The sequence below is a fragment of the Mustela nigripes genome, chromosome 7 (assembly GCF_022355385.1).
Source record: "Mustela nigripes isolate SB6536 chromosome 7, MUSNIG.SB6536, whole genome shotgun sequence".
In the NCBI taxonomy this organism is placed as follows: domain Eukaryota; kingdom Metazoa; phylum Chordata; class Mammalia; order Carnivora; family Mustelidae; genus Mustela; species Mustela nigripes.
The window spans coordinates 60,915,681-60,939,546 of record NC_081563.1 but is presented as its reverse complement, the minus strand read 5'-3'; the positions used below and the strand labels follow the sequence as shown (position 1 = coordinate 60,939,546).

At 41.0% G+C, this 23,866-nt stretch overlaps 1 protein-coding gene across 3 annotated transcripts in view; it reads right to left on the bottom strand.

Moving 5' to 3' along the window:
- Nucleotides 1–3,546, bottom strand: part of USP34 (ubiquitin specific peptidase 34) — a 239,199-nt gene extending 235,653 nt beyond the window's left edge. For all 3 annotated transcript variants that reach the window (XM_059406010.1, XM_059406012.1, XM_059406011.1), the window contains exon 1: nt 3,417–3,546. In XM_059406010.1, the coding sequence (XP_059261993.1) occupies nt 3,417–3,459 (43 nt within the window). In that variant the 5' untranslated portion in view covers nt 3,460–3,546. The remainder of the gene's footprint in view (nt 1–3,416) is intronic.
- Between the last annotated feature and the right edge of the window lie 20,320 nt (nt 3,547–23,866).

Here is a 23,866-nt window from a genome sequence, read left to right as displayed (position 1 = left end):
TGAGATAGCTACCATGATGGCCCAAAGCACAACTTCACCTCCAACCTCTTCTCATCAACACCCAGAATTGGACTTAGTAAACTAGTTCACAAAAATAGCTAGAAAAGCTGCAAATATACAAATTCAACAGAATAAACACAGGAATATAAACTTAAAATTATTTCCTAAACTGAATGCAAACCCACAAACTGCAGTAAACAAATTAACTAAATACAATCCAAGCTTTCAAAAGATCCTTATTAAAAAAAGAGCACCAGGGGCGCCTGGGTGGCTCAGTGGGTTAAGCCGCTGCCTTCAGCTCGGTCATGATCTCAGGGTCCTGGGATCGAGTCCCGCATCGGGCTCTCTGCTCAGGAGAGCCTGCTTCCCTCTCTCTCTCTCTGCCTGCCTCTCCATCTACTTGTGATTTCTCTCTGTCAAATGAATAAATAAAATCTTTAAAAAAAAAAAAAATAAAAAAAAAAAATAAATAAAAATAAAAAAAGAGCACTGAAGGGAAAAGAGAAACTTAAATGTTAGTATTTTGAGATTGGTTACTCTAACACTAAAGCCAAACATTATTTAGAAATATAAGTTTTAGGGTACCTGTCAAGACTATTTAAAAAGGGGACGTGGGGGTCCTTATTATGTGGTTCTTAGCCTGGCTCCTTGGACAGGCTGCAGTGGGGTCCTTAAACCACAGGCAAAAGTGTGCTTTTATACCTGTATGTTTCCATGGTAAGAGTTCACAGCTTCAAATTCTCAGCAGGACTAGAGGTATAAATGGTAATATTAATTCTCTCACCAAAAACTGATGACAAACACAAGCTATTTATAATCTTTTGTTACCAACTTTTATTTTAACTAAATTATGTTGTGCCAGATTTTTAAATAAATATTTGAAGTCCCTACCATTATCAAACCCTCTGCGCATATCAGATATAAAGCAGTACTACCGGCATTAGGTCTACCCTTTCATTTAAAGCACAAAATTTTCACATTACACCAGTGTGTCCAGGCAGACTTCTTTTAAGTTTCACCAGTGCTGGTAAATTTGATAAGAAATAGGTTTTTGGTAATTTTTTTTCCTTTTTTGGTTAAAATCTCATGGGGAGTTATATTGAGAGATGAGTTCTGAACACATTATTTGGGGACTTTAACTCTGAATTTCTAATCAAGGATGAGTGGATGCTCATCTTTGCACAACCTCTGGGGGAATGAAGGTATAGACTTAAGAGTTATTGTGAGAAAGATTTTTTAAAAGATCCATAACCTACTTCAATTCAACAGGTTTTATCGAGTTCCAGCCATCAGGATTCCACCCATCAGGATTCTACCCAGGAAGGATAAACGTTACTATAATGAGATAAAGTAAGACCCTCTGTTCTCTAGAGACTTAAACTCTTCTGTTTGGGATACAAGAACTGCAGAAAAAAAATAAAAGAGAACAATTTTACAAGTAGAGGGAGGAAAAAAACAACTTATAATAGTCGGATATAACCTACCAATAAAATTGCTGAATTTAGAAAAAAAAAAAGAAAAGGAAGCACCATTATGAGGTTAGTGTTTAGAAAGCAAATTTTTAAACTGAGCTTTAAAGGAAATATTAAGAAATTGTCCTAAGTATTTTTAGAGCCCACTGGCTTATAAACAAATCGGAAATCCTTATTTGTTCATTAAGACAAATTTCTTAGAGGGTCTGCAGGGCCACATTTTGTGAACCTGGTTCCACTAACTGCATACAATTAAAGGTAATAAAAGCTCAATTCTACTTCAAGATTCTCTGCGTTTCTAAGTTTCCATAAATCCACTGCATTTTTTACTGCTTCTAAACAAAGTTCTAGGGGTTTCCCAAATAATTCAATAAGAACTTTCATGTCTCTTTTCAAGAGATAATAAAGATTAACAAACTTTAGTTTCTTTAGATACTATATTAAGGGTAGTTTTCCTAATTGAGTTCAAAATAACTTAAAACTCCAAATTATTAAACCAGTTTTTCCTATATTAAAAGCAAAGATATGCTTTTCCTAATAAAACCATAATCACACAACTTATACGAGATATAAAACAGTTTACTAAAGTAAGTAGAAGGGCTTCACCTACATAATCACCATATCATAAACCACCTGTACCAAAAGTAAAAGCATCTCAAAATGAATACAAATAACCCTAAAATTCTAGGAAAATTTAGAGTAACAGAAATTTGGGAAAGTTCAGTCTAAATATGTGCAAAACCTGCTTCCACCTGTCAGAAAGTAAACACACAGTTCAAAGTAAACTAGAACCATTCCACTTTTATTACTGCCTTGCGTTATTGAAGTAAAATTCAAACACACAATCAAAATTCAAACGCAAACAAGAGGATACACTTTACAAATCCATTGTCTTAAAGAATCATATTAGAAAATAGTTTGGAAGTTTTTGGAAATAATAGAACACAAATCCAAAACCCACATAAGCGGTTTGTAAATGATCATTTCCTCAACAATCAAGTTTTTGTAAATTAACCTTTTATCTAATACACCTCAACCAACTAGGCCTTTGGGCCCAGAAGTAGTGAACTTGCAACACAGCTTGTTTCTCTAGGATCAAATACTATCTTCCAAGAGTCGGAAATAAAAGAATCTGCCTTAAATATATGTGTGTGTGTGTGTGTGTGTGTGTGTATGTATGTATGTATGTATCAGTGTACGGTCGTTAATAATCAGAAGTATACGGAATAAGGCCTTTCCTTCCAGGAGACAGGCCATGACTATCCCGGGATAGTATCTGTAGTACAGTGCTCTCCTTAATAAAATTTACCATTAAAACGACGAATGGTACGCTAAGAAAAAACATCATTAACTTAAAAAAAAAAAAAATAGGAATGAAGGTTCTAATCATGACTACCACAGTTCATTTTCAGCTATTTCAGGACTGGCAGAAAGGCTTAATACACCCACACAACCCCAAGAGAGGGGAAAACCAGCAACCTCCTCCTAGGGAGTTTAATGAAAATTAGCAGGTAAAAGAGGCCTCCTCAGCAGCACGCTGAAAATCAAAGAGGGCGGCCGGAGGGCCGAAGGGTTCGGACTGCGGAGGAGAGCTACGTCCTCGGACCCCACCTCCCTTCACCTTCCCGGCAGGACGAAAAAGGCGAAGGCTCATTAGTGCCTTCGTTAATTGACACCTGTAATGAGGAAACTTTCCGAGAGGTAAGACCGCCCAGGCCCGGCCTGGCCGGAGCTCCGGAACGGCCCCCTCTCGGGCGCCCAGGTAACCGGGCCGGGCTGGGCCCGAGGCGCCTCGGCGGCCGCGCCACCGCGCACCTTCCCGGGGCGCTAGGCCCGCACGCCGCCCGGCTCGGCCGTCGCCTCCCACAGGCCGCGGCAGTCCCGGGGAGCTGCGCGGGGTCCCCAAACCGTGCACCCCCACAGGCCGCCGCCGCGGCTACTTACTTTCATTTAACACCTCCACCAGGTCTGCGCAGTTCTCGCACATCGTTCGGCCGCCGCCCCCCCCCTCCCCCGCTTCGGATCGCTCTGACTGATCCCGACCGGCGGGGGGGAGGGGAGAGAGGCGGAGGAGGGGGCCGGCCGGCCGGCGGGGCGGGGAGGCGACGAGGGCGGGCGGCGGCAGGGACGGGGCGGAGAGCAGGAGTATGGGGGAGGGGGCCGGCGGTCCCCGGAGCGGGCGGGGGAGAGGAGGGGGGCGAGGGGAGGTGCGCAGGCCGGAGGGGCGCGGAGGCGCCGGCGGCGGGGAAGGGGGGGAAGGACGGGGGGAGGGGAAAGGGAGGGAGGGGGCGGGTGGGGAGAGAAGCAGCAGAGTCACTTCACCGACCAGACGCCGCGGCCACCGCTGACGCCGCCGCCATTTTAATAGAGCGTTCGGGCTGCGCTCGGCTCTTTCCGCCCGAGCGAAGGGGCCGACGAGAAACGCCTCGCGCTCTCATTCCTCCGCCTCCCGCCCTCTCTTCGCCTCCCGCCCTCCCTCCGCACACACGCCGCACGCTCCACACCCCGCCGCGGCCGGCTCGCCGCCCTCCCTTTCCTCTTCCGTCCGGCCTCCCCGCCCTCGGTCCACCCCCTCCGCGAGCTCGCCCACCCCGCCCAGCCCGGATCTCTGTCAGCGGCCGGAAGGGAAACACGAAGCGAGCGTGGCTGCGGGGGGGAGTCCGGGTGAGTAGGAGAAGATGGCGGAGACACCGAGCGGCCCGCGATTGCGCGGCGTCGCCCACGGTGGCCTAGCGAGTGCCGGGTCAGTCGCGCCGCCCTGTTCCCCGCCCTTGCGCTTCGCCATTTTTCCTTCGGGCCCCCGAAGAAGGATTGGCGTCGATTTCTCCCTCCCGGCTCTCGGGTTTTGGGGATGAGGGAGGCACGGTGCACAAGGGAGCCGGGCCTGAGCAACGCTGCAGCCCAGGTCGGGGCACACGGTCCTCTCCCCGCGGGGCTTTGTGAGAAGGGAACAGCCCACGGGCGGCGTAACCCTGCATGCGTGTTGATCGCTACCCTCGACTCTAAGACTCATCCGTCCTCCAGCAGTAAGACACCTTGATGTGACTAGAAATGGCGGAGTGAAGAGCGTTCACATGGCATCTCCTCGCATTTACGCGAGAGGGCCCTGCACCAATTGCCGGTCTAGGACTTTTCACCTGAAATAGCTACTCTGCTTCTCAGCGAAGATCAGATCGCCAGGGTATTAAGACAGGGAGAAAACAAAGAACAGGTGAAGGAAAGGGGACGCCCTGCTGAAGTTGGTTAACAACTAGTTAGCATTAGGAAAATATTTCCTCATATCCTCACTGATTCCTGTATCCAGTACGTTTTATGGAGATGTGACTGAATAGTCCAAAAGGGAGTGTACGTAATCTTAGAACTATAACCGGAGCAGCTCTTCAGACGCTGTAGTAATTCTTCTATAGGTTTTATCGAGGTCCCGTCCCAGCATCTTCCCATGCTAGGACCCCAGGGCCGGTGTTCTTTGCCTTTCTGCTGCTCCAGTTTGATGGCATGAAGTTTCTGCCCACCTGTTCTCCAGTGCTCTATATGAGCGGGTGAGCAGGTGATCCTTTGGAGCTGTAGAGAGAATTCTGCCATCATCTTCCTTTCCCATGTTTACTATAAAACTTGGGTTTCTGCAGACTTGACTTGAATCCTTGGCCGTCCAGCATCCATTCCCACCCACCCCTCTTCCCCGCCAACAGGGACGCTTTCCAAACCCAATTTTTGTTTTATTTTTCAGGTGGCATTTAGAGACTTGGAACTCCGGAAGGAAAGCCCCCAAGGAATACTTGTTACTGGTTTAAAACAGTCATGGTAGGGCTGAACCTGTGTTTGAGTCCTTGCCAGTGAAATGTGAGCAGAAATCTGCAGAGTGGATCTTTTGGAAAGAATTGCCCATTACTAATAAAAAAGGGACAAATTCAGTAGTCCTCACCCTTATCCCTTCTTTCTGCATGAAACGTGGTCTTGATATACAAAGTAATACAGCATCTGTTGTCTAATTTTTGTTTCTGTTTTTTACAATGAAACCACAAATAGGATAAAAGCGAACTATAAAGTTTGATAGTGCAGAAAATTTAGATGTGGGTCTCTAATACATCCTAGAGCAGCAGTTCCCCATGCCCCCCCTAGTTATGTCTGCCCCGTTTTCTTTAAGCCATTCTTAGGTTTCCATTTCTTGTGGCCAACCACATTCCTGATACAGAAAGTGAGGACAACTATTACTGTACATGTGGAGAGTACTTCTAGGATGTATTGAAGACACAGTCTGATCTTCAAAGAAAAATTTTTTTAATAATTGCTTCCTAGTTGTGTGTGGTTTTTGTTGTTGTTGTTGTTTTCCTTTACAAAGTTACGTTAATGATACTTGATTTAGTATTCTTTGAGGAGAGCCTGGGTGGCACAGTCATTTGGCATCTGACTTGGTTTCAGCTGGGCTCATGATCACTGGGTTGTGAGATGGAGCCCTTTACCAGGCTCTACGCTTAGTGTGGAGTCTGTGAGATTCTCTCTGCCCCTGCCATTTGTGCTCGCTCACTCTTTCAAATCTTTTAAAAGAATAAAATAAAATGCTTTGAGAATCTAGAGTATTATTATCATAAACGATCATTGCTTTTACCATAAAGGGCCAGAAAGTAAGTATTTTAGGCTTTATAGGCACCCCAGCTTTCTATTACAACTACTCAGCTCAATTAAAAACAACCATAGATGGGACATCTGGGTGGCTCAGTTGTTAAGCATCTGTCTCTATCTTTGGCTCAGGTCATGATCCCAGGGTCCTGGGATCAAGCCTTGCATTGGGCTCCCTGTTCAGCGGGGAGCCTTCTCCCTCTCCCTCTGCCTCCTGCTCCCCCTACTTGTGTGCTCACACACTCTCTCTCCTTATCAAAATAAATAAAACCTTAAAAAAATAGAATATTATAGGGGCGCCTGGGTGGCTCAGTGGGTTAAGCCACTGCCTTCAGCTCAGGTCATGATCTCAGGGTCCTTGGATCGAGTCGGCATCAGGCTCTCTGCTCAGCGGGAAGCCTGCTTCCCTCTCTCTCTGCCTGCCTCTCCGTCTACTGTGATCTCTCTCTGTCAAATAAATAAATAAAATCTTTTTTAAAAAAAATAGAATATTATAGTACTGTATCCATTTCTTTCATAGTTCTTACTAATCTCTAGAATTACTTTATTTCTGTTTATTTGTATTGGGGACACATTGGACTGCAAGTAAACAATTTTTGAATTAAGAATGGCTAAACAGTTGGTTAACTGTTAGCCGACTTCCTTCGGCTTGGGTCATGGTTCCAGGGTCCTGGGATCAAGACCCACATCGGGCTCCCTGCTCAGTGGAGAGCCTGCTTCTCTCTTTCCCTCTGCCTGCCGTTCTGCTTACTTGTGCTATCTCTCTATCTCTCTGTCAAATCAATAAATAAAATTTTTTTTTAGTGACCTAAACAACAGAACTTATTTTTCTCTCGTAACAAACAAGCAGTAAACAGTCCAGTCCAGGGTTGGTACAGTGGCTCAAAGATACGGACCCAAGTTCTTTGTTCCTTTCATTTCACCGTCTAAATATTGTCTTGTCACCTCCTAGTTGAAAGCTAGCCACTACAGCACCAACTGTCTGCTTTAAAGACAGAAGGAGGAAAGGTGATGATGGCCCATCTTGATTTCAGTTCCCTACAAAGAGGTCCTGAGACAAGGACAGAAGTGGAAATAGTTTTATTTTGATGTGACCCCAAGAAACTGATAGGATAGTGGAGAAGTGAGATAGGAAATGGAAGAGTAAGTATCCAATAAAAGATCCATTATCCCTTTAATCCTAAGAATAACTAGAGCCTAGTACCCCCGGTAAATTCTACAAACCAATAAGAAACATGTGCCTTAAAATCATCCTACCCAAAAAACACTCATCTTCTCCAAGGGACAAGGAAAGCTAGTTATGTACATCTACTCTCCTTAGTCACTGACTTTTGCTAGAGGAGAGGTCGTGGGGCCACAAAGTAGGCTTCTCCTGGCTCAGCAGCTGAAGAAAACCCTAGAGCATAAAAATGTAGGTACTCGCAGTTGGAAGTCTGGCCACTGTACACTGAAGTGATAAGAACTAGGGATATGGGCAGAGCATCGTGACAGCATCTGGTACACCCCTTTTCCCTCTTCTGTTTGGCTCGAAAATAATGATGATAATATGGAAAAGCAACAACCATCCTGAAACAATAAACCTGTAGGCAAAAAGCAAAAGCCAAGGCATGGAAGATGGCAAAATGGAAAAAGAAAAGGCCTGAGTCCCTGGTGGCATTGTTGATCAGCTGAATCAGTGCTAGCAACTGCCTACTTGTTGATATGTAAGATGTTTCGTTATCTAACAAACACAAAACCCTAAAGCTACTATTAGAGTATTTGTAGCCCAATGCAGTCATAAAAAATAGTGCGGTAGTTAGAATAATGCCCCTAGCCCTCAAAGATGTCTATATCTTAATCCCCAGAATTTGTGAATATGGTACCCTACATGGCAAAGGGACTTTCCAGGTACCGACCTTGGGACAGGGAGATTATTTTCTATTCATGTGGGCTCAATTTATTACATGGGGCTTTAAAATGAGAGAACTATTCCCAGCTTTGTGCAAAGGGAGCTGTAACTACACAAGAACGGTTGGAAAGATGCAACACTCCTGGCTTTGAAGATGAAGGAAGTGGGCCATGAGCCAACAAATGTGGGTGGCCTCCAGAAGCTGGAAAAGACAAGGAAACAAATTCTCCACTTCAGCCTCCAGAAAGAATCCCAGCCAGTCCTGTCGACACCTTGATATAGTCCAATGAGACCTATGTTGGACTACTCACTTACAGGACTATAAAATGATGTTTGTTAAAATTTAGTTTTAAGCCACTATATTTGTGGTAATTGGTTTCAGCAGCTATAGAAAAGTAATAGAAGTGGCATGTAGGTAAAGAGAACAGCATAGGAAAACCCTTGAGACAAAATTCCTTGCCTGTTTCTAGAAACAGGAATAAAGCCAATATGACTAGAACATAGTTGGGAGAGAAGGCCCATGCCAGACGTAGCAGAGCACTGAAAACTTTAAGATTTTCATCTAGATCCTAAAAAACAATAGAAAGCTTTTAAGTATATAAGCAACACAATCAGGTTTTTATTTTAAAATATTCAGACTAAAAGAAAATATTCAGACTGATGTGTAGAGAATAGATTAGAGATAGGAACAACTGGGAGTTATTAATAATAATACAGAAAGATGATTGCTTGGACTAGGGTAATAGGAAAGAAATGGAGAAAAGGGAGTCCATTCTAAGAACATTTTGGAGGGGAAAAGAACAAGACTTGATTGATGGGTTTGGGAAGAAGATAAAATATTATCAGGGCTGTCTCCAGATAAGAGATTTGTCCAACTGAGTAAATGATGGTGCCATTCACCAAGTTAGGGATCACTTAAAGGAGGACCAGAGGGAGAGGGGATCAATAATGACAAGTACTATTTTGGGTTTTTTGTTTGTTTGTTTAAAGATTTTATTTATTTGACAGAGACTGCAAGAGAAAAAACACAAGCAGGGGGAACGGGAGAGGAAGTAGCAGGCTTCCCGCTGAGCAGGGAGGCTGACACGGGGCTTCAACCCAGAACCTTGGGATCAGGACCTGAACTGAAGGCGATGCTTAACCGACTGAGCTACCCAGGCGCTCCCCCAAAAAATAAACTTTTAAAAAATTAAAAATAAAAATTGAATAGAGGAAGAGACAATGCCCCCAAAGAGTTTAAAGAATATACTGCGGGGGTGGGGGTGTTGCGGAGTGCCTGGGAGGCTCAGTCAGTAAAGTGGCTGCCTTTGGCTCCGGTCATGATCCCAGGATCCTGGAATTGAGCCCCACATTGGGTTCCCTGCTCAGCAGGGAGCCTGCTTCTCCCTCTCCCTCTGCCTGCTGCTCTGCCTGCTTGCACTCTCTCTCTGTCAAATAAATAAATAAAATCTTAAAAAAAAAAAAGAATATACTGGGGGAGGGATTTTGATACCATTTAAACTGAAGAAGAAGTACTCAAAAATGATGAAGATGACAATTGTTGAATGCTGCAAAGTCAACTAAAATATACTCTACAAAATATTTATTAGATTTAGCACGCGGGAGGTCATAGGGAAGGAATTATGGACACTGAAACCTCGTTGCAGTAGACTGGAGATAAGAAACTATTAAAATAGAAAACTATTTTAAGACTGGACTCTAGAGAGAAGGTGGGGTGACTAGATGAGGAAGAAGACTAATGTGTGTAAATGCTAGCAGAAACATAAAAATAATAGGTAACTTATTGTATATACTGTGCAACAAGCACTGAGCACTCATTTAATTCTCCCAACTGCCTTATATACTGTGTTCTATTGTTCTCCCTATTTTCCAGAAGAGAATAGTAAGGTCTGGAGGAGTTGAGACAGAAAGTGATGGTACTAGAACAGAGAAGTCACAGTGCTTGCTGTAAATTCTCAGAAGATGAGGGATGTGGCAACATTACACAGGTGCAAGGATTGACTTTTGATAATGGGGAAGAAGGAAAAGATTGGTACCTATGTGTGTAAATCTGATGAGCAGGAGTTGAGGGGAGTTCCCAGCAGATGACTTGGGTTTTTTTTTTCTTGAAATAAAAGGAGACAAGAAGGCAGGATTATGATAGACTGAGAGGGCTGTAGTTTTAAAACAGAAGCTCTGGAGAGCCAATGAACCAATTAACTGAAGAATTATGATACTGATTCTGGGTGGAGATGAAGATATGGTAGAGCTTGGGTTTTGGTATTCATGAACTTCTTAGTGATGTTAGTCTTCCCAGAGGTTTTAATGTCCATTTGTCCCTGTGTAGTGAGCAACTGAACAGAATGCCATCTACGCCATGGGCATCAGAGATGTGTATGTTTACTATAACAGGACAGCAATAAAGTGTCTTTTAACAATTACGACAATTTTCCAACATGTGGAAATGTGTTGAGGAAAAGGTGTCTTATTCTTTTTTTTTTTTTTAAGATTTTATTTATTTATTTGACAGAGAGAAATTACAAGTACACTGAGAGGCAGGCAGAGAGAGAGAGAGAGAGGAGGAAGCAGGCTCCCTGCTGAGCAGAGAGCCCGACGCGGGACTCGATCCCAGGACCCTGAGATCATGAAGGTGTCTTATTCTAATTCATACGAAGGTTAGCAGAGATGCAGCATCTGCCCTGTGTAGCTCCAATAGCTTCCCAGGTTTTGCATGGTTCACACCTAACAAATGGCAAAACAAAACAAGAATGAGTAAGTCCCCCACTTACCTTAGTTCCTGCTAAAACATTCAAGGAGAGAGCAGATAAACTCTGTGTGTGCATGAGGGCTGTGAGTTTGGATATCTCTAGCCTTCACCTTTGCTACCTTTCTTGTCTTTCACATAGTACTTTTCTATAAGTCAACTACATATCTTTATAAAACAGGTGAAAAAAACCTTCTCATCTCCCTGCCACAAAATCATTTTTGTAAGCAGTTTTGTATATTGAGTGCGTATTTTTTTAAAATAATAATTTTTAAGCAACCATAAAAAGAGATACAAAGGTTTTATCTTGGCATGAAAGTGGTTAAGTGGATGTTTTTGAGAAGATTGGATGGGGTTACTTTTTCCCAAGATAGTGCCACTCATTAAAGTAAGCCTTTAAGTGTTTTTTTGTTTTGTTTTGTTTTTTTCTCTTCCACAATTTATGGTGTTTCTCAATGGCCTCTTAGGACTGTATTCATAGAACTCTAAGAGTTGTAAGAAATGTAAATTCATTCAGATCTGGAGTTTCTGAACCCATTTGTCTGCATACTTCAGAGGAATTTTTAAAAACTATGTATCCCTTGCATACTTTAACTTGGCATCTAACATTTTTCATCATAACCTTAAAGAACTGCAGAAGATGTGACTTCTGATATAAATATTAAAATTTTAAATAAAACTGTTTAATGTTGGGGCACCTGGATGGCTCAGTGGGTTAAGCCTCTGCCTTCGGCTCAGGTCATGATCTCAGGATCCTGGAATGGAGCCCCACATCGGGCTCTCTGCTCAGCGGAGAGCCTGCCTCTCTGCCTATTTGTGATCTCTCTCTCTGTCAAATAAATAAATAAATAAAATCTTAAAAAAAATTATTTTTAAGTAATCTCTACACCCAAGGTAAGGCTCAAACCCACAACCAAGATCAAGAGTCACATGCTCTATCCACTGAGTCAGCCAGGCACTCCAAGGGTGCTTCTTGGTCATATTAAACTGTTATAGGCAAGTTTTCCCACTACAAATTTGCCTGTATTGACCAGGAAATAATAAATACTAAGATGAAAAATAAAATATAGCAGTAACATGTATATAGGAATAGAAAAAACAAAGCTATGAAGCAGAAAATCTTGAAACAGAATATGTATGTAAGACTTTATTATAAGATGGCTGAAGGGAAAAGTGCTTAGTCATTCTAGGGGAAAAATGTTCTCAATTTTGTTATCATTTACCAAAAATGCAGAACTGTAAAGGTACTAAAAGAAAATATAACAGAAAATAATATAATCTTAGGTTGTGGAAGACCTTTACTCTAGGCATAACGTGAAAAATAGGATCCATACATTGATAGATTGGACTAAATTTTTAAAATTCTGTATATCTGAGGTACCTGGCTGGCTCAGTTCGTGGAACATGCAACTCTTGATCTGGGGATCATGGGTTTGAGCCCCAGGCTGGGTGGAGAGATTACTTAAGAAATAAAACAAAAAAAAACTTTTTTTAATTCTGCATATCTAATCACCATAAATAAAATTGGGGGAAAAAAAATTCCTGCAAACTAAGGAAACCATTCTAACATTACAAATACTACTCTAGGGGCGCCTGGGTGGCTCAGTGGGTTAAGCCACTGCCTTCGGCTCGGGTCATGGTCTCAGGGTCCTGGGATCGAGTCCCGCATTGGGCTCTCTGCTCGGCAGGGAGCCTGCTTCCCTCTCTCTCCCTGCCTGCCTTTCCATCTACTTGTGATTTCTCTCTGTCAAATAAATAAATAAAATCTTTAAAAAAAAAAAAAATACTACTCTACTTGCAAAAATAAACGCAAAGTACAAAAACCTTCCAAACAGGACAAAAATATGCTGGTATAAATTGGAAATTTTTTTTTAAGTAAAAACCTCCTCAGATGCCATGAAAGAAATTTTCTTTTTGAGGATTTTATTTATTTATTTGAGAGAAACAGAGATAGTGACAGAGAGCAAGAAGCGGGGACCCTAGAGGGAGAAGCAGGCTCCCTGCTGAGCAAGGCGCCTGGTGCAGAACTAATGTGGGACTTGATCCCAGGACCCTGGGATCATGACCTGACCCAAAGGAATACGCTTAACGGACTGAGCCACCCTGTCATCTGAAAGAAAAAAAAAACATTTTTTAAAATTAATTAATTTATTTGACAGAAGGAGACACAGCGAGAGAGGGAACAAAAGCAGGGGGAGTGGGAGAGGGAGAAGGAGGCTTCCCCCTGAGCCGGGAGCCCTATGCAGGACCGGATCCCAGGACTCTGGGATCATAACCTGAGCCCAAAGCAAATGCATAATGACTGAGCCACCCAGGAGCACCTGAAAGAAAATGTTTAATAATAATTTCTAGCTTGGGCTGAGATAGAGAGGAATCACAGAGTAATACTTTATTGGTGAGAATATAAAATTATTTCAGCTTTGGGGTGCCTGGATAGCTCAGTCATTTAAGCCTCTGACTTCCGCTCAGGTCCGATTCCAGGGTCCTGGGATTGAGCCTCCTCCCATCAGGCTTCCCGGCTTGGCTAGGAGTCTCCCTCTCCCTCTGCCCCTCCCCCCTACTTCTGCGCGTGCGCGCTCTCTCTCTCAGATGACTGAATGAATGAATGAATGAATAAATGAATAAATAAAGTCTTTATTTTAAAAAATTGATTCAGCTTTTCTGGAGAGAAACTTTGTAATATGTATTTAAGTCTTTAATTTTTATATATGCTTTGGCCTAGAAATTCTGTCTAGTAATTTATCTACAAATAGCAAGGTAAAACTTAATTATAAAAATGTTTATCAAAGCTTTGCTTACGGGGGCGTCTGGGTGGCTCAGTGGGTCGGGCCGCTGCCTTCGGTTCGGGTCGTGGTCTCGGAGTCTTGGAATCGAGTCCCGCATTGGGCTCTCTGCTCAGCGGGGAGCCCGCTTCCTCCTCTCTCTCTGCCTACTTGTGATCTCTCTCTGTCAAATAAATAAATAAAATAAAATAATTAAAAAAAAAAAAAAAGCTTTGCTTAAATAGTAAAAAACCAGCAACCATCTGAATGTCTAGTAGTAAAGAAATTATTGAGTAAATTATAATGTGTCCATGCAAAGAAACATCCTGAAAATAGATGTTGTATAGTATTTTATAACCTGGAAATATGTTAAAGTAATGCATGTAAGTTTTTTTAAATGTATGAAACAATATGAACTGTATGGTTCTACTCTGTTAAAAAAGGCTGGGAAACAATGAGTGAATAATGGGTTCACAGTTAACTTCTGTTGGAGGGTTACAGTTAGTTTTTGTTTGTTTGTTTTTATTTTTGCTTATCTACATTTGGCATACTTTACACAATGAAGATGTCTTACTATTACAATTTTAAAGCAACAAAATTCTTGTTAATGCTTAAACTACGTGAATAAAGCCTATCTCTATTGGGAATCAATTAGGGGAACAGAACCACTATGAGTATTATGAACTAATGAATTCATTATAAGAACAAAAAGCATCCATAACTGTGGGACAAGCAGGCCAAGACTGTCGACTCTGCCTCTGCTGGTAGAACTGGGGTCACTATGGCTCAGCAGCACCCACAGGTGAGAACTAAAGCATGAGTCTCAGGAGGAAAGGACAAGCTGGAATCCTTGTCTCTCACCATCTCTCATCAAGATAGCCTTCAGAGAGCAACAGTCGCTGCCTCACTTCTACCACCCATCTCTTATTATTATTATTATTATTATTTTAATTTTGTAATTAATCTCCACATGCAATGTGGGACTCAAACCCTAAGATCAAGAGTTGTAAGCTCTACCAACCAAGCCAGGCAGGTTGCCACCACCCATTCCTCACCAAATCTTTTTTGGACAATTCCAACTGAGAACCATTCATGTAAGGGTGATGGGCACTTTTCAGACAATTTGTTCTTATAATATTCCAAAGGAAAATAATTTCTAAGGGCTCATTAGAAATTCCAGTCTACTCCAAAATGATATTTCACAGCAAATACATTTTATTAAGCTTCTTTGTGTTAATGTTGTAAAAATCAGATGCTCAAGCACATACCATCTGTGAGTTGGGGCAAGTCATTTAATTTGTGTCATTTTCCTAACCTGCAAAATGGGAAAAATAAGTGAGAGGAGTTGTGAGAATTAAGTGAGATAGTACATGTAAAAAAACCCTTCGGGGTACCTGGGTGACTCAGTAGGTGAGCATCTGATTCCTGTTTTCAGCTCAGGTCATGATCTCAGGGCTGTAGGATCAAGCTCAGGTCAGAGTCAGCTTGTCCCTCTCCCCTGCTCCTTCTCTACCACCCCACTCCCCTCTCTCCCCAGCCCAGATAAATAAATAAATAAATACAATCTTTAAAAAATACACATGTAAAACATCATAGGTTCACAGACCTGTACCCCTGGGGCTAATAATACAATATATGTTAATAAAAAATACAAAATTTATAAAAAATTTTAAAAATACTAAAAAAATCATAGCATGATAATTAGCATATTGTAAACAATAAATGATAGCTATTATTCATAATAGCAAATCTGCACATAATGAGCAAGTATGTAAATATGACTCATGATTGTAGGAAACTTCACTGCCTGGCATTTTGGCATGTAGATTTTGTCTGCATTTAGGTCAAAGGAGTCAGATGTGGGCCTCCATCCCAGAACCCTGGATGCCTGACCAACTGAGCCACCCAGGTGACCCACCAGTGTTTTAAAAAACATTTTTAGGGTGGGGTTATGGACATTGGGGAGGGTATGTGCTTTGGTGAGTGCTGTGAAGTGTATAAACCTGGCGATTCACAGACCTGTACCCCTGGGGATAAAAATACATGTTTATAAGAAATAAAAAATTAAAAAAAAACATTTTTAAAGCAACATCTTCATGTTACAGATAAACTGCCAAATTTCCTTGTTTTTTAAAATTTTGTGAACTGTTTCAATGTACATAATAACACAGTTTTATCAACCACTTTGCTCTATTAAGTTCTTTATCCATATTTGCTTTATTTTTCCTTATTTTTAAAGATTTTTTATTTATTCATTTATTTTAGAGTGAGCCTATGCATGCCCGAGTGGGAGATGGGGGAGGGGAGAGAAGGAGGGAGAGATAGAGAATCTGAAACAGACTGTGTACTGAGTGTGGAGCCAGACATAGGGCTTGATTTCTCAACAGTGAGATCATGACCTGAGCACAAAACCAAGATCTGAATGCTTAACTCACTGAGCCACCCACATGCCCCATATTTGCTTTATTTTTTTTAGTGAAATTAAATGTGTATCTCCTTATTCCATTAGCCCTCTCCCCTCCCACCTCTCCAAATTAATCCTAATATCTAAATTTGGCATTTTCCACACCCAAACCTGTCTTTATATTATTAATATAAAGGGTTGTATTAATTAAAAACATATAGCATAATTTGTTATATTTTTCAAGTGTTATGTAGATGGCACATAAATTGTTATAAATATTATATAAATTAACCATATAATACTCTGATGAGCATATAAATTGTTTTTTCCACCCAACTTTATTTTATTTATTTATTTATGTTTAAGTAAGCTCCATTCAGAGCTTGAACTCAGAACCCTGAGATCAAGAATCCCATACTCTAACAACTGAACTAGCCAGGTACCCCTCACTCAACATATTTTTAATTTTTTTGTTTTTGTATTTTTAAAATGATTATTTATTTATTTATTTGATATAATTTAGTCCATTTATTTTATTTTAATTTTTAATTATTTTTACAAAAATTTTTTAAAAGATTTTATTTATTTATTTGACAGAGAGAGATGACAAGCAGGCAGAGAGGCAGGCACAGAGAGAGGAGGAAGCAGGCTCCCTGCCGAGCAGAGAGCCTAATGGGGGGCTCGATCCCAGGACTCTGAGATCATGACCTGAGCCCAAGGCAGTGGCTTAACCCACTGAGCCACTCAGGTGCCCCTATTTTTACAAATTTTTTAAAGTTTAGTATTGTTTAGTAATCTCTACACCCAACCTGGGGTTCAAACCTATAATACCAAGATCAAGTCCTGTGATCTTCCTACTGAGTCAGCCAGGTGCTCTTCTTTACACATTCTTTTTAAGAAGGATCCATGCCTAGTGCAGAGCCACAGGGCTTGAACTCACAACACTGAGATAAAGACCTGAGATGAGACCAAGAGTCGGACCCCTTAACACATATTTTTGAAAAAAATTTTTGATTAAACTTTATCCCAACTTGGGACTGGACCTCGCAACCCTGAGATCAAGAGCCACATGCTCTCCCAACTGAGTCAGCCAGGTGTCCCTGATCATTCATTTTAACTCAGGTATGGTGTCCCCCAATATAAATATATCACAATTTAACCATTCCCTTGTTGAACATTTAGTTTAGTTTCAGTTCTTGCTCTTAGAAACAATGGTGAAATGGACATTCTTGTTCATTGAGAGGGATGAGTGGACTCTTTGCCGAGCTTGATTCCATGACCACTCATCATGACCTAAGTAGAAACCAAGAATTGGTTGCTCAACCAACTGAGCCACCCAAGTACTCCAGCACTTTCAACTTCTAATAATGTCTTTAATAATACATTTAACCATCATTTCTATCTACACTTATGTAACCTGAAATGAACCACTCATATATATTGTTGAAATAATAAAGCTGTTTTTCCCCTCCAGAAATATAATTAATTGCCTATTATTGTACCAATTCTTCTACAAAATCAAAGGGCATTCTAGAACATTCTTATTTTGTCCAGTATGGCAAGTTTAGGCTCTAGTTTATCATTAGTATCATTTCCCTTCTGTTCTTCAGTAGATTCAGCAGATTCAGCTTTATATTTTAAAGGACTGTTAAGAAATAGTTTCATCTCTCTTTTTTTAAAAAGATTTTATTTATTTATCTGACAGACAGACAGAGAACACAGCAGGCAGAGGGAGAAGCAGGCTTGCCCTGAGCAGTGAGGCAGACACAGGGCTTGATCTCAGGACCCTGGGATGACCTGAGCCGAAGGCAGACGCTTAACAACTGAGCCACCCAGGTGCCTCCATTTCCATCTTTTTGTCCTAGATGTTTGTTTATATTTTGTTATAAATTATCCATTTATAAGTATCAAAATCTGTAAACTTACTACCTATATAAGAATATCAGAGCAATAAAGATAAAGCAATGGTAAAAAGTTAACTACTAGTAGTAGCAACAACCACATAATTAAAGGGTAAGGATAAATCAGGATCTTCCTAAAGGACAGTCTTCCATTGTGATAGGAACTGAAATGGCAGAAATGCTGCAAATATTTCTCAGATTTCACTATGGCAAGAGACCAGTCTATCAATGATCATCATAATATCTTAGGACAATTAGCTTGAAGTAACAAGTTTATAGTAGAATTTACGTCCTGAATTTTATCCATTGCAGCAAGTAAACCCATATCTACAATCATTGTAAGTGACAAACACACAAACCCTTTGGTACAAATATTTTGTTTCTAGAAATTTATTTTTTGTATCTACTCAAACATGTAGAAGTTTATTCAGAGTAATGGCAAGAAGAAATTAGCACCTACCTTTGGACCAATTAGTATACTAAAAGCTTTACATATATTAACTTATTTGATCCTCATAACCTTAGGAGGTAAGTATTATTCCCATTTTACCGATGGGTAGGTATAAACTTATGGGCAAGTATCATGGGTAGGTACGTTTGGGTAGTTACTATTCCCATGTTATAAATGTTTGGAGAAGTTAACCTTCATAGAGTTTTGGAGAAGTTAAATTATTTATAAGTAAGTTCTTATAGATAGAGTACCACAATAAAATGAAGTGAAATTTAAGAATGGGAATTTCGGCAATCTGGCAGGCTTCTGTTCTGTCAGCAACTATACAACATATTAATGAGATGGAACTAAATATGCTGCTCAGAACACTAATAACATGTCTATAGAGTACTGCTCACTCATAAGTAAAAATTAATAACCTGATGCATAGGTATTATTCCCATTTTACAGATGAAGAAAATGAGGTTTAGAGAGGCAAAATAATTTGCCTGAGGTCACAGAACTAGTAAGGGATGGAGCTGTAGTTCAAACCCAGGCCATATGGCTCTAGACTCCTTTAATCACTACATGATACCATCAATATGCTTATGAGAGTATTATAGGGTCGTTTAACTATGGTATATACATCCAATGGAATATAATGCAGTCTTAAAAAATGAGGAAACTTTTTTTCTTTTTTAGAATTTTATTTTGGAGGAAGAGTAAGCATACACACACACAAGCGTGGGGAAGGCAGAGGGAGAGGGACAAAGAGATTCCCCACTGAGCACTGAGCACTGAGCACAGAGCCCAGTCCCAGGGCCCTGAGATCATGACTTCCCCCATGACCTGAGCCAAAGTCAGATGTTTAACTGACTGAGCCACCCAGGCATCACATGAGGAAGCTTTTTATAAATGAATATAAGACAACAGGCAAGCTATATCACTAAGTGAAAAAGCCCAGTGTATAATAATCTATTGTGTGAAATTATATTGTGAACCCAGAGACCTGAAAATATATACAAAATTTGGGCTAAATGTGCATTTGCCTGTGGAGAAGTTTGCTAACTTCTTTGGGTTTTTTTTGTTTGTTTTGTTTTGTTTTTTAAGACTTTATTTATTTATTTGAGAGAGAGAACATGAGCAGGGGGAGAGACAGAGGGAGAAGCAGAATCCCTGATGAGCAGGGAGGTCAGTGCAGGGGTTGATTCCAGGACCCCAGGATCATGACTCAAGCCAAAGGCAGATGCTAAACCAAGTGAGCCACCCAGATTCCCCCAAAGTTTGCTATTATTATATCCCCCCAAAAAATGACTAAGAATCTCTATGCTATGGGGTGCCTGGCTGGCTCAATCAGTTCAGTACAGCATCCAACTCTTGATCTTGGGGTTGTGAGTCTGAGCCCTACATTGAGTGTAGACATTACTTAAAAATAAAATCTTTAAAAAATTTTTAAAATAAAGTTATAAAAAATTATCTCTTGGTTATGAATGAACGCTTGGCATTACACAAATTGTATATACACTGTGATTTATATATACATATAAAAATATGAACAGGAGGGGCACCAGTGTGGTGCAATCAGTTAAGCGACTAACTCTCAGTTTCTGCTCAGATCGTGATCTCCTGGTCATGAGGTCAGGTTGTGCCAGGCCCCCTGTTCAGCTTGGAGTCTGCTTGAGATTTTCTCCCCCTCTGCCCCTCCTGCTCATGCTCTCTCTTTCTCAAAATCAATCAATCAATCAATCTTGAAAAAAAATATGAACAGGAAAAGATTAAGTAAAGTAAATAATAGCATCTTATACCAAAAATTCCAGACAGGTCAAAGATTTTAACTGATTACAAAGGAAAAAGAAATTACTAAAAGAAACTGTAGGGAATATTTTTATAACTTACTAAGTCCTAACCCAGATCCATAAGATAAAAGATATATAAGTTCAACTATATACCAACAAGGAAAAATTTCTTTTTTTTAATAATTGAGGGGAGGGGCAGAGCGAGTGAAAGTGAGAGCGAGCGAGAGAGAAGGAATCTTAACTAGGCTCCATGCCTAGCTCAGAGCCTAATGTGGAGCTCTATCTCACAACCCTGAGATCATGACTGGAGCTGAAATCAAGAGTCGGACACTTGACCAACTGACCTTGGGAGCCCCAAGGAAAAAAAAATTTTTTTAAATTTTATTTATTTATTTATTTTACAGACAGAGATCACAAGTAGGCAGAGAGGCAGGCAGAGACAGAGAGTAGGGGAAGTAGGCTCCTGGCGGGGCAGAGAGCCTGACACGGGGCTCGATTCCAAGACCCTGGGATCATGACCTGAGTCGAAGGCAGAGGATTTAATGCACTGAGCCATCCAGGCACCCCGAAAAAATTTTTTTTAAAGATTTTATTTATTTATTTGACAGAGAAAGACACAGTGAGAGAGGGAGCAGAAGCAGGGAGAGTGGGAGGATTAAGCATCTGCCTTCAGCTCAGGTTATAATCACAGGGTCCTATAATTGAGTCCTGCATTGGGCTCCCTGCCCAGCAGGGATTCTGCTTCTCCCTCTGCCTCTGCGCCTCTCCCTCATGCTACTCTCTCAAATGAATAAATAAAATATTTTTTTAAAAAATGGTTTTCAGGGGCACCTGGGTGGCTCAGTGGGTTAAAGCCTCTGCCTTCGGCTCAGGTTATGATCCCAGGTCCTTGGATAGAGCCCCGCATTGGGCTTTCTGCTCAGCAGGGAGCCTGCTTCCCCCCTCTCTCTCTGCCTGGCTCTCTGCCTACCTGTGATTTTTCTCTCTCTGTCAAATAAATAAATAAAATCTTAAAAAAAAAGAAAGAAATGTAAACTGGTTAAACATTTGTGGAAAGCAATATATCAATAATAGTATTACAAATATATATATTCTTTGACTCAGCAATTCCACTCTTAGGGATTTATCCAGTAGAATTACTCCAACAGGTGTGAAGTGACAGGTACACATTCATTGTAGCATAGTTTATAATAATAAAAGACAAAAAACTGCATGTTCAAAAATAGGAAATGAAATCATGACACATTTATACAATAGAAAACTCTGCAATTAATACTCCCAAATAAACAGAGAAATGGTTACATACTAACATGAAAGCAACTCCAAGATGTAATGTTCAGTGAATAAAACAAGTTACAAAAGAGTGTGTAACATATACTATTAACTTATCAAATACACAGTAGGAGGAGAACATACCTATATATTTGCTGATATGTGCAGAGTTATCTGTGAAACTATTTACAGATGATAGCACTGGTTTTCTCCAAGGATGTGGCTGAGGGGTTGAGGTAGAGAGGAAACTTCCTTTCTATTTATTCTTTGTGTCTTCTGAATTTTCCATCATGAACATATTCCTTTTAAGATTTATTCATTTATTTCAGAGAGAGAGCTCGTGCATGCAGAAGCAGGGGGAGGGGAGGGAAAGAATCCCAAGTGGACTTCCCACTGAGTCTGGGACCCGAGTTGGGGCTCAATCTAACGACCCTGAGATCAATGACTTGAGCCGAAATCAAGAGTCTTGACAGTTAACCCACTGAGCCACCCAGGTGCCCCAAATGTTATTATCTACTGAGAATAATACACTGAATTTTCTTAAATGTCAAGAATCTATGAACTAGTATTCTCTGTATCTCCTTTATCTCTTATTTTCTACTCCACTTCCTTACCTTTCCCTACCATAAATCCACTCTAAGCTTTTAGGCTTTACTTACAGTCATGGAGGGTACTTTTGTTTTTGTATTAGTTTCAGGGGTAGAATTGAGTGATTCATCAGTTGCATATAATAACCAGTTATCATTACCTGGAGTGTCCTCCGTAATGCCCATCACCCTTTATCCTATTCCCCCCACCTACCACTCCTCCAGCAAACCTCAGTTTTGTTTCCTAGACTTCAGTATCTCTTACGGTTTGCCTCCCTCTGAATTTTTGTCTTATTTTATTTTTCCTTCTCTTCCCCTGTGTTCATCTGTTTTGCTTTTTAAATTCCACATGAGTGAAATCATATGATAATTGTCTTTCTCTGAATTATTTCATTTAGCTTTATACCTTCTGGTTCAATCCACATCATTGCAATGGCAAGATTTCATTCTTTTGATGGCTGAATAATATTCTATTGTGTATATATACCACATTTTCTTGATCCATTCATCTGTTGATGGACATCTAGGCTCCTTCCATTGTTTGGTTATTGTGGACATTGCTACTGTAAACACTGGGGTGCACGCGCCCCTTTGGATCACTATGTTGGTATCTTTGGGGTAGATTACCTACTAGTGCAATTGCTGGGTTGTAGGGTAGCTCTATTTTCAACTTTTTTAGAACCTCCATACTATTTTCCAGAGTGGCTGCACTAGCCTACATTCTCACCAACAGTGTAAAGAGGGTTCCCCTTTCTCTGCATCCTTGCCAACATCGCTTGTTTCCTGACTTGTTGATTTTAGCCATTTTCACAGATATTGGGTGATATCTCATTGTGGTTCTGATTTCTATTTCCGTGATGCCGAGTTATGTCCCACATTTTTTCATGTGTCTGTTGGTCATTTGTACATTAACAAAATTTTTTAAAAGATTTATTTGACAGAGAGACAGCGAGAGGGAACCCAAGCAGGGGGAGTGGGAGAGGAAGAAGCAGGCTTCTCAGCAGAGCAGGGAGCCCAACGTGGGGCTCAATCCCAGGACCCTGGGATCATGACCTGAGCCGAAAACAGCCGCTTAACAACTAAGCCGCCCAGGAGCTCCTGCATGTCTTCCTCTTTGGAGAAATGTCTGTTCATGTCTTCCGCCTGTTTCTTGAATTGGTTTTTTAATTTCTTGGGTATTGAATTTGATAAGTTCTTTTTTTTTTCTTTTTTAAAAGATTTTATTTATTTGACAGACAGAGATCACAAGTAGGCAGAGAGGCAGGCAGAAATAGAGGAGGAAGCAGGCTCCCTGCGGAGCAGAGAGCCCGATGTAGGGCTCAATCCCAGGACCCTGGGATCATGACCTGAGCCGAAGGCAGAGGCTTTAACCCACTGAGCCACCCAGGCGCCCCTGATATGTTCTTTTAAGATTTTGGATACTAGTCCTTTATCTGATAAGACATTTGCAAATAACTTCTTGCATTTTGTAGTAGCTTTTTAATTTTGTTGACTATTTCCTCTGCTGTGAAAAAGCTTTTTATCCTGATGAAGTCCCAATAGTTCATTTTTTAAAAGATTTTATTTATTTGACAGAAAGAGAGATAGAGAGAGCGAGCGAGAGAGAGAGAGCACAGGCAGGCAGGCAGAGGGAAAGAGAGAAGCAGATTCCCCACCCAGCAAGGAGCCTGATGGGGCTTGATCCCAGGACCCAGGAATCATAACCTGAGCCAAAGGTAGCTACTTAACCAACTGAGCCACCCAGGCGCCCCGCGCCCCCTCAATAGTTCATTTTTGCTTTTGTTTTTCTTGCCTGTCATTGAGGGTTTTTACTGGACATCAGGACATCCCACTTGTATACTTTATTATAGCCTAGCAACTAACTGCAGACACCTGAGGTCATTCTGGTGCAGGGATTCTTGTTTTTATGCCACGAACTCCTTGGGCAATGTGAGGAAGGCTTTGGACCTCTGAGAAAATAAAATATATAAGCTTATCAAGAAAATCGGGGGTAC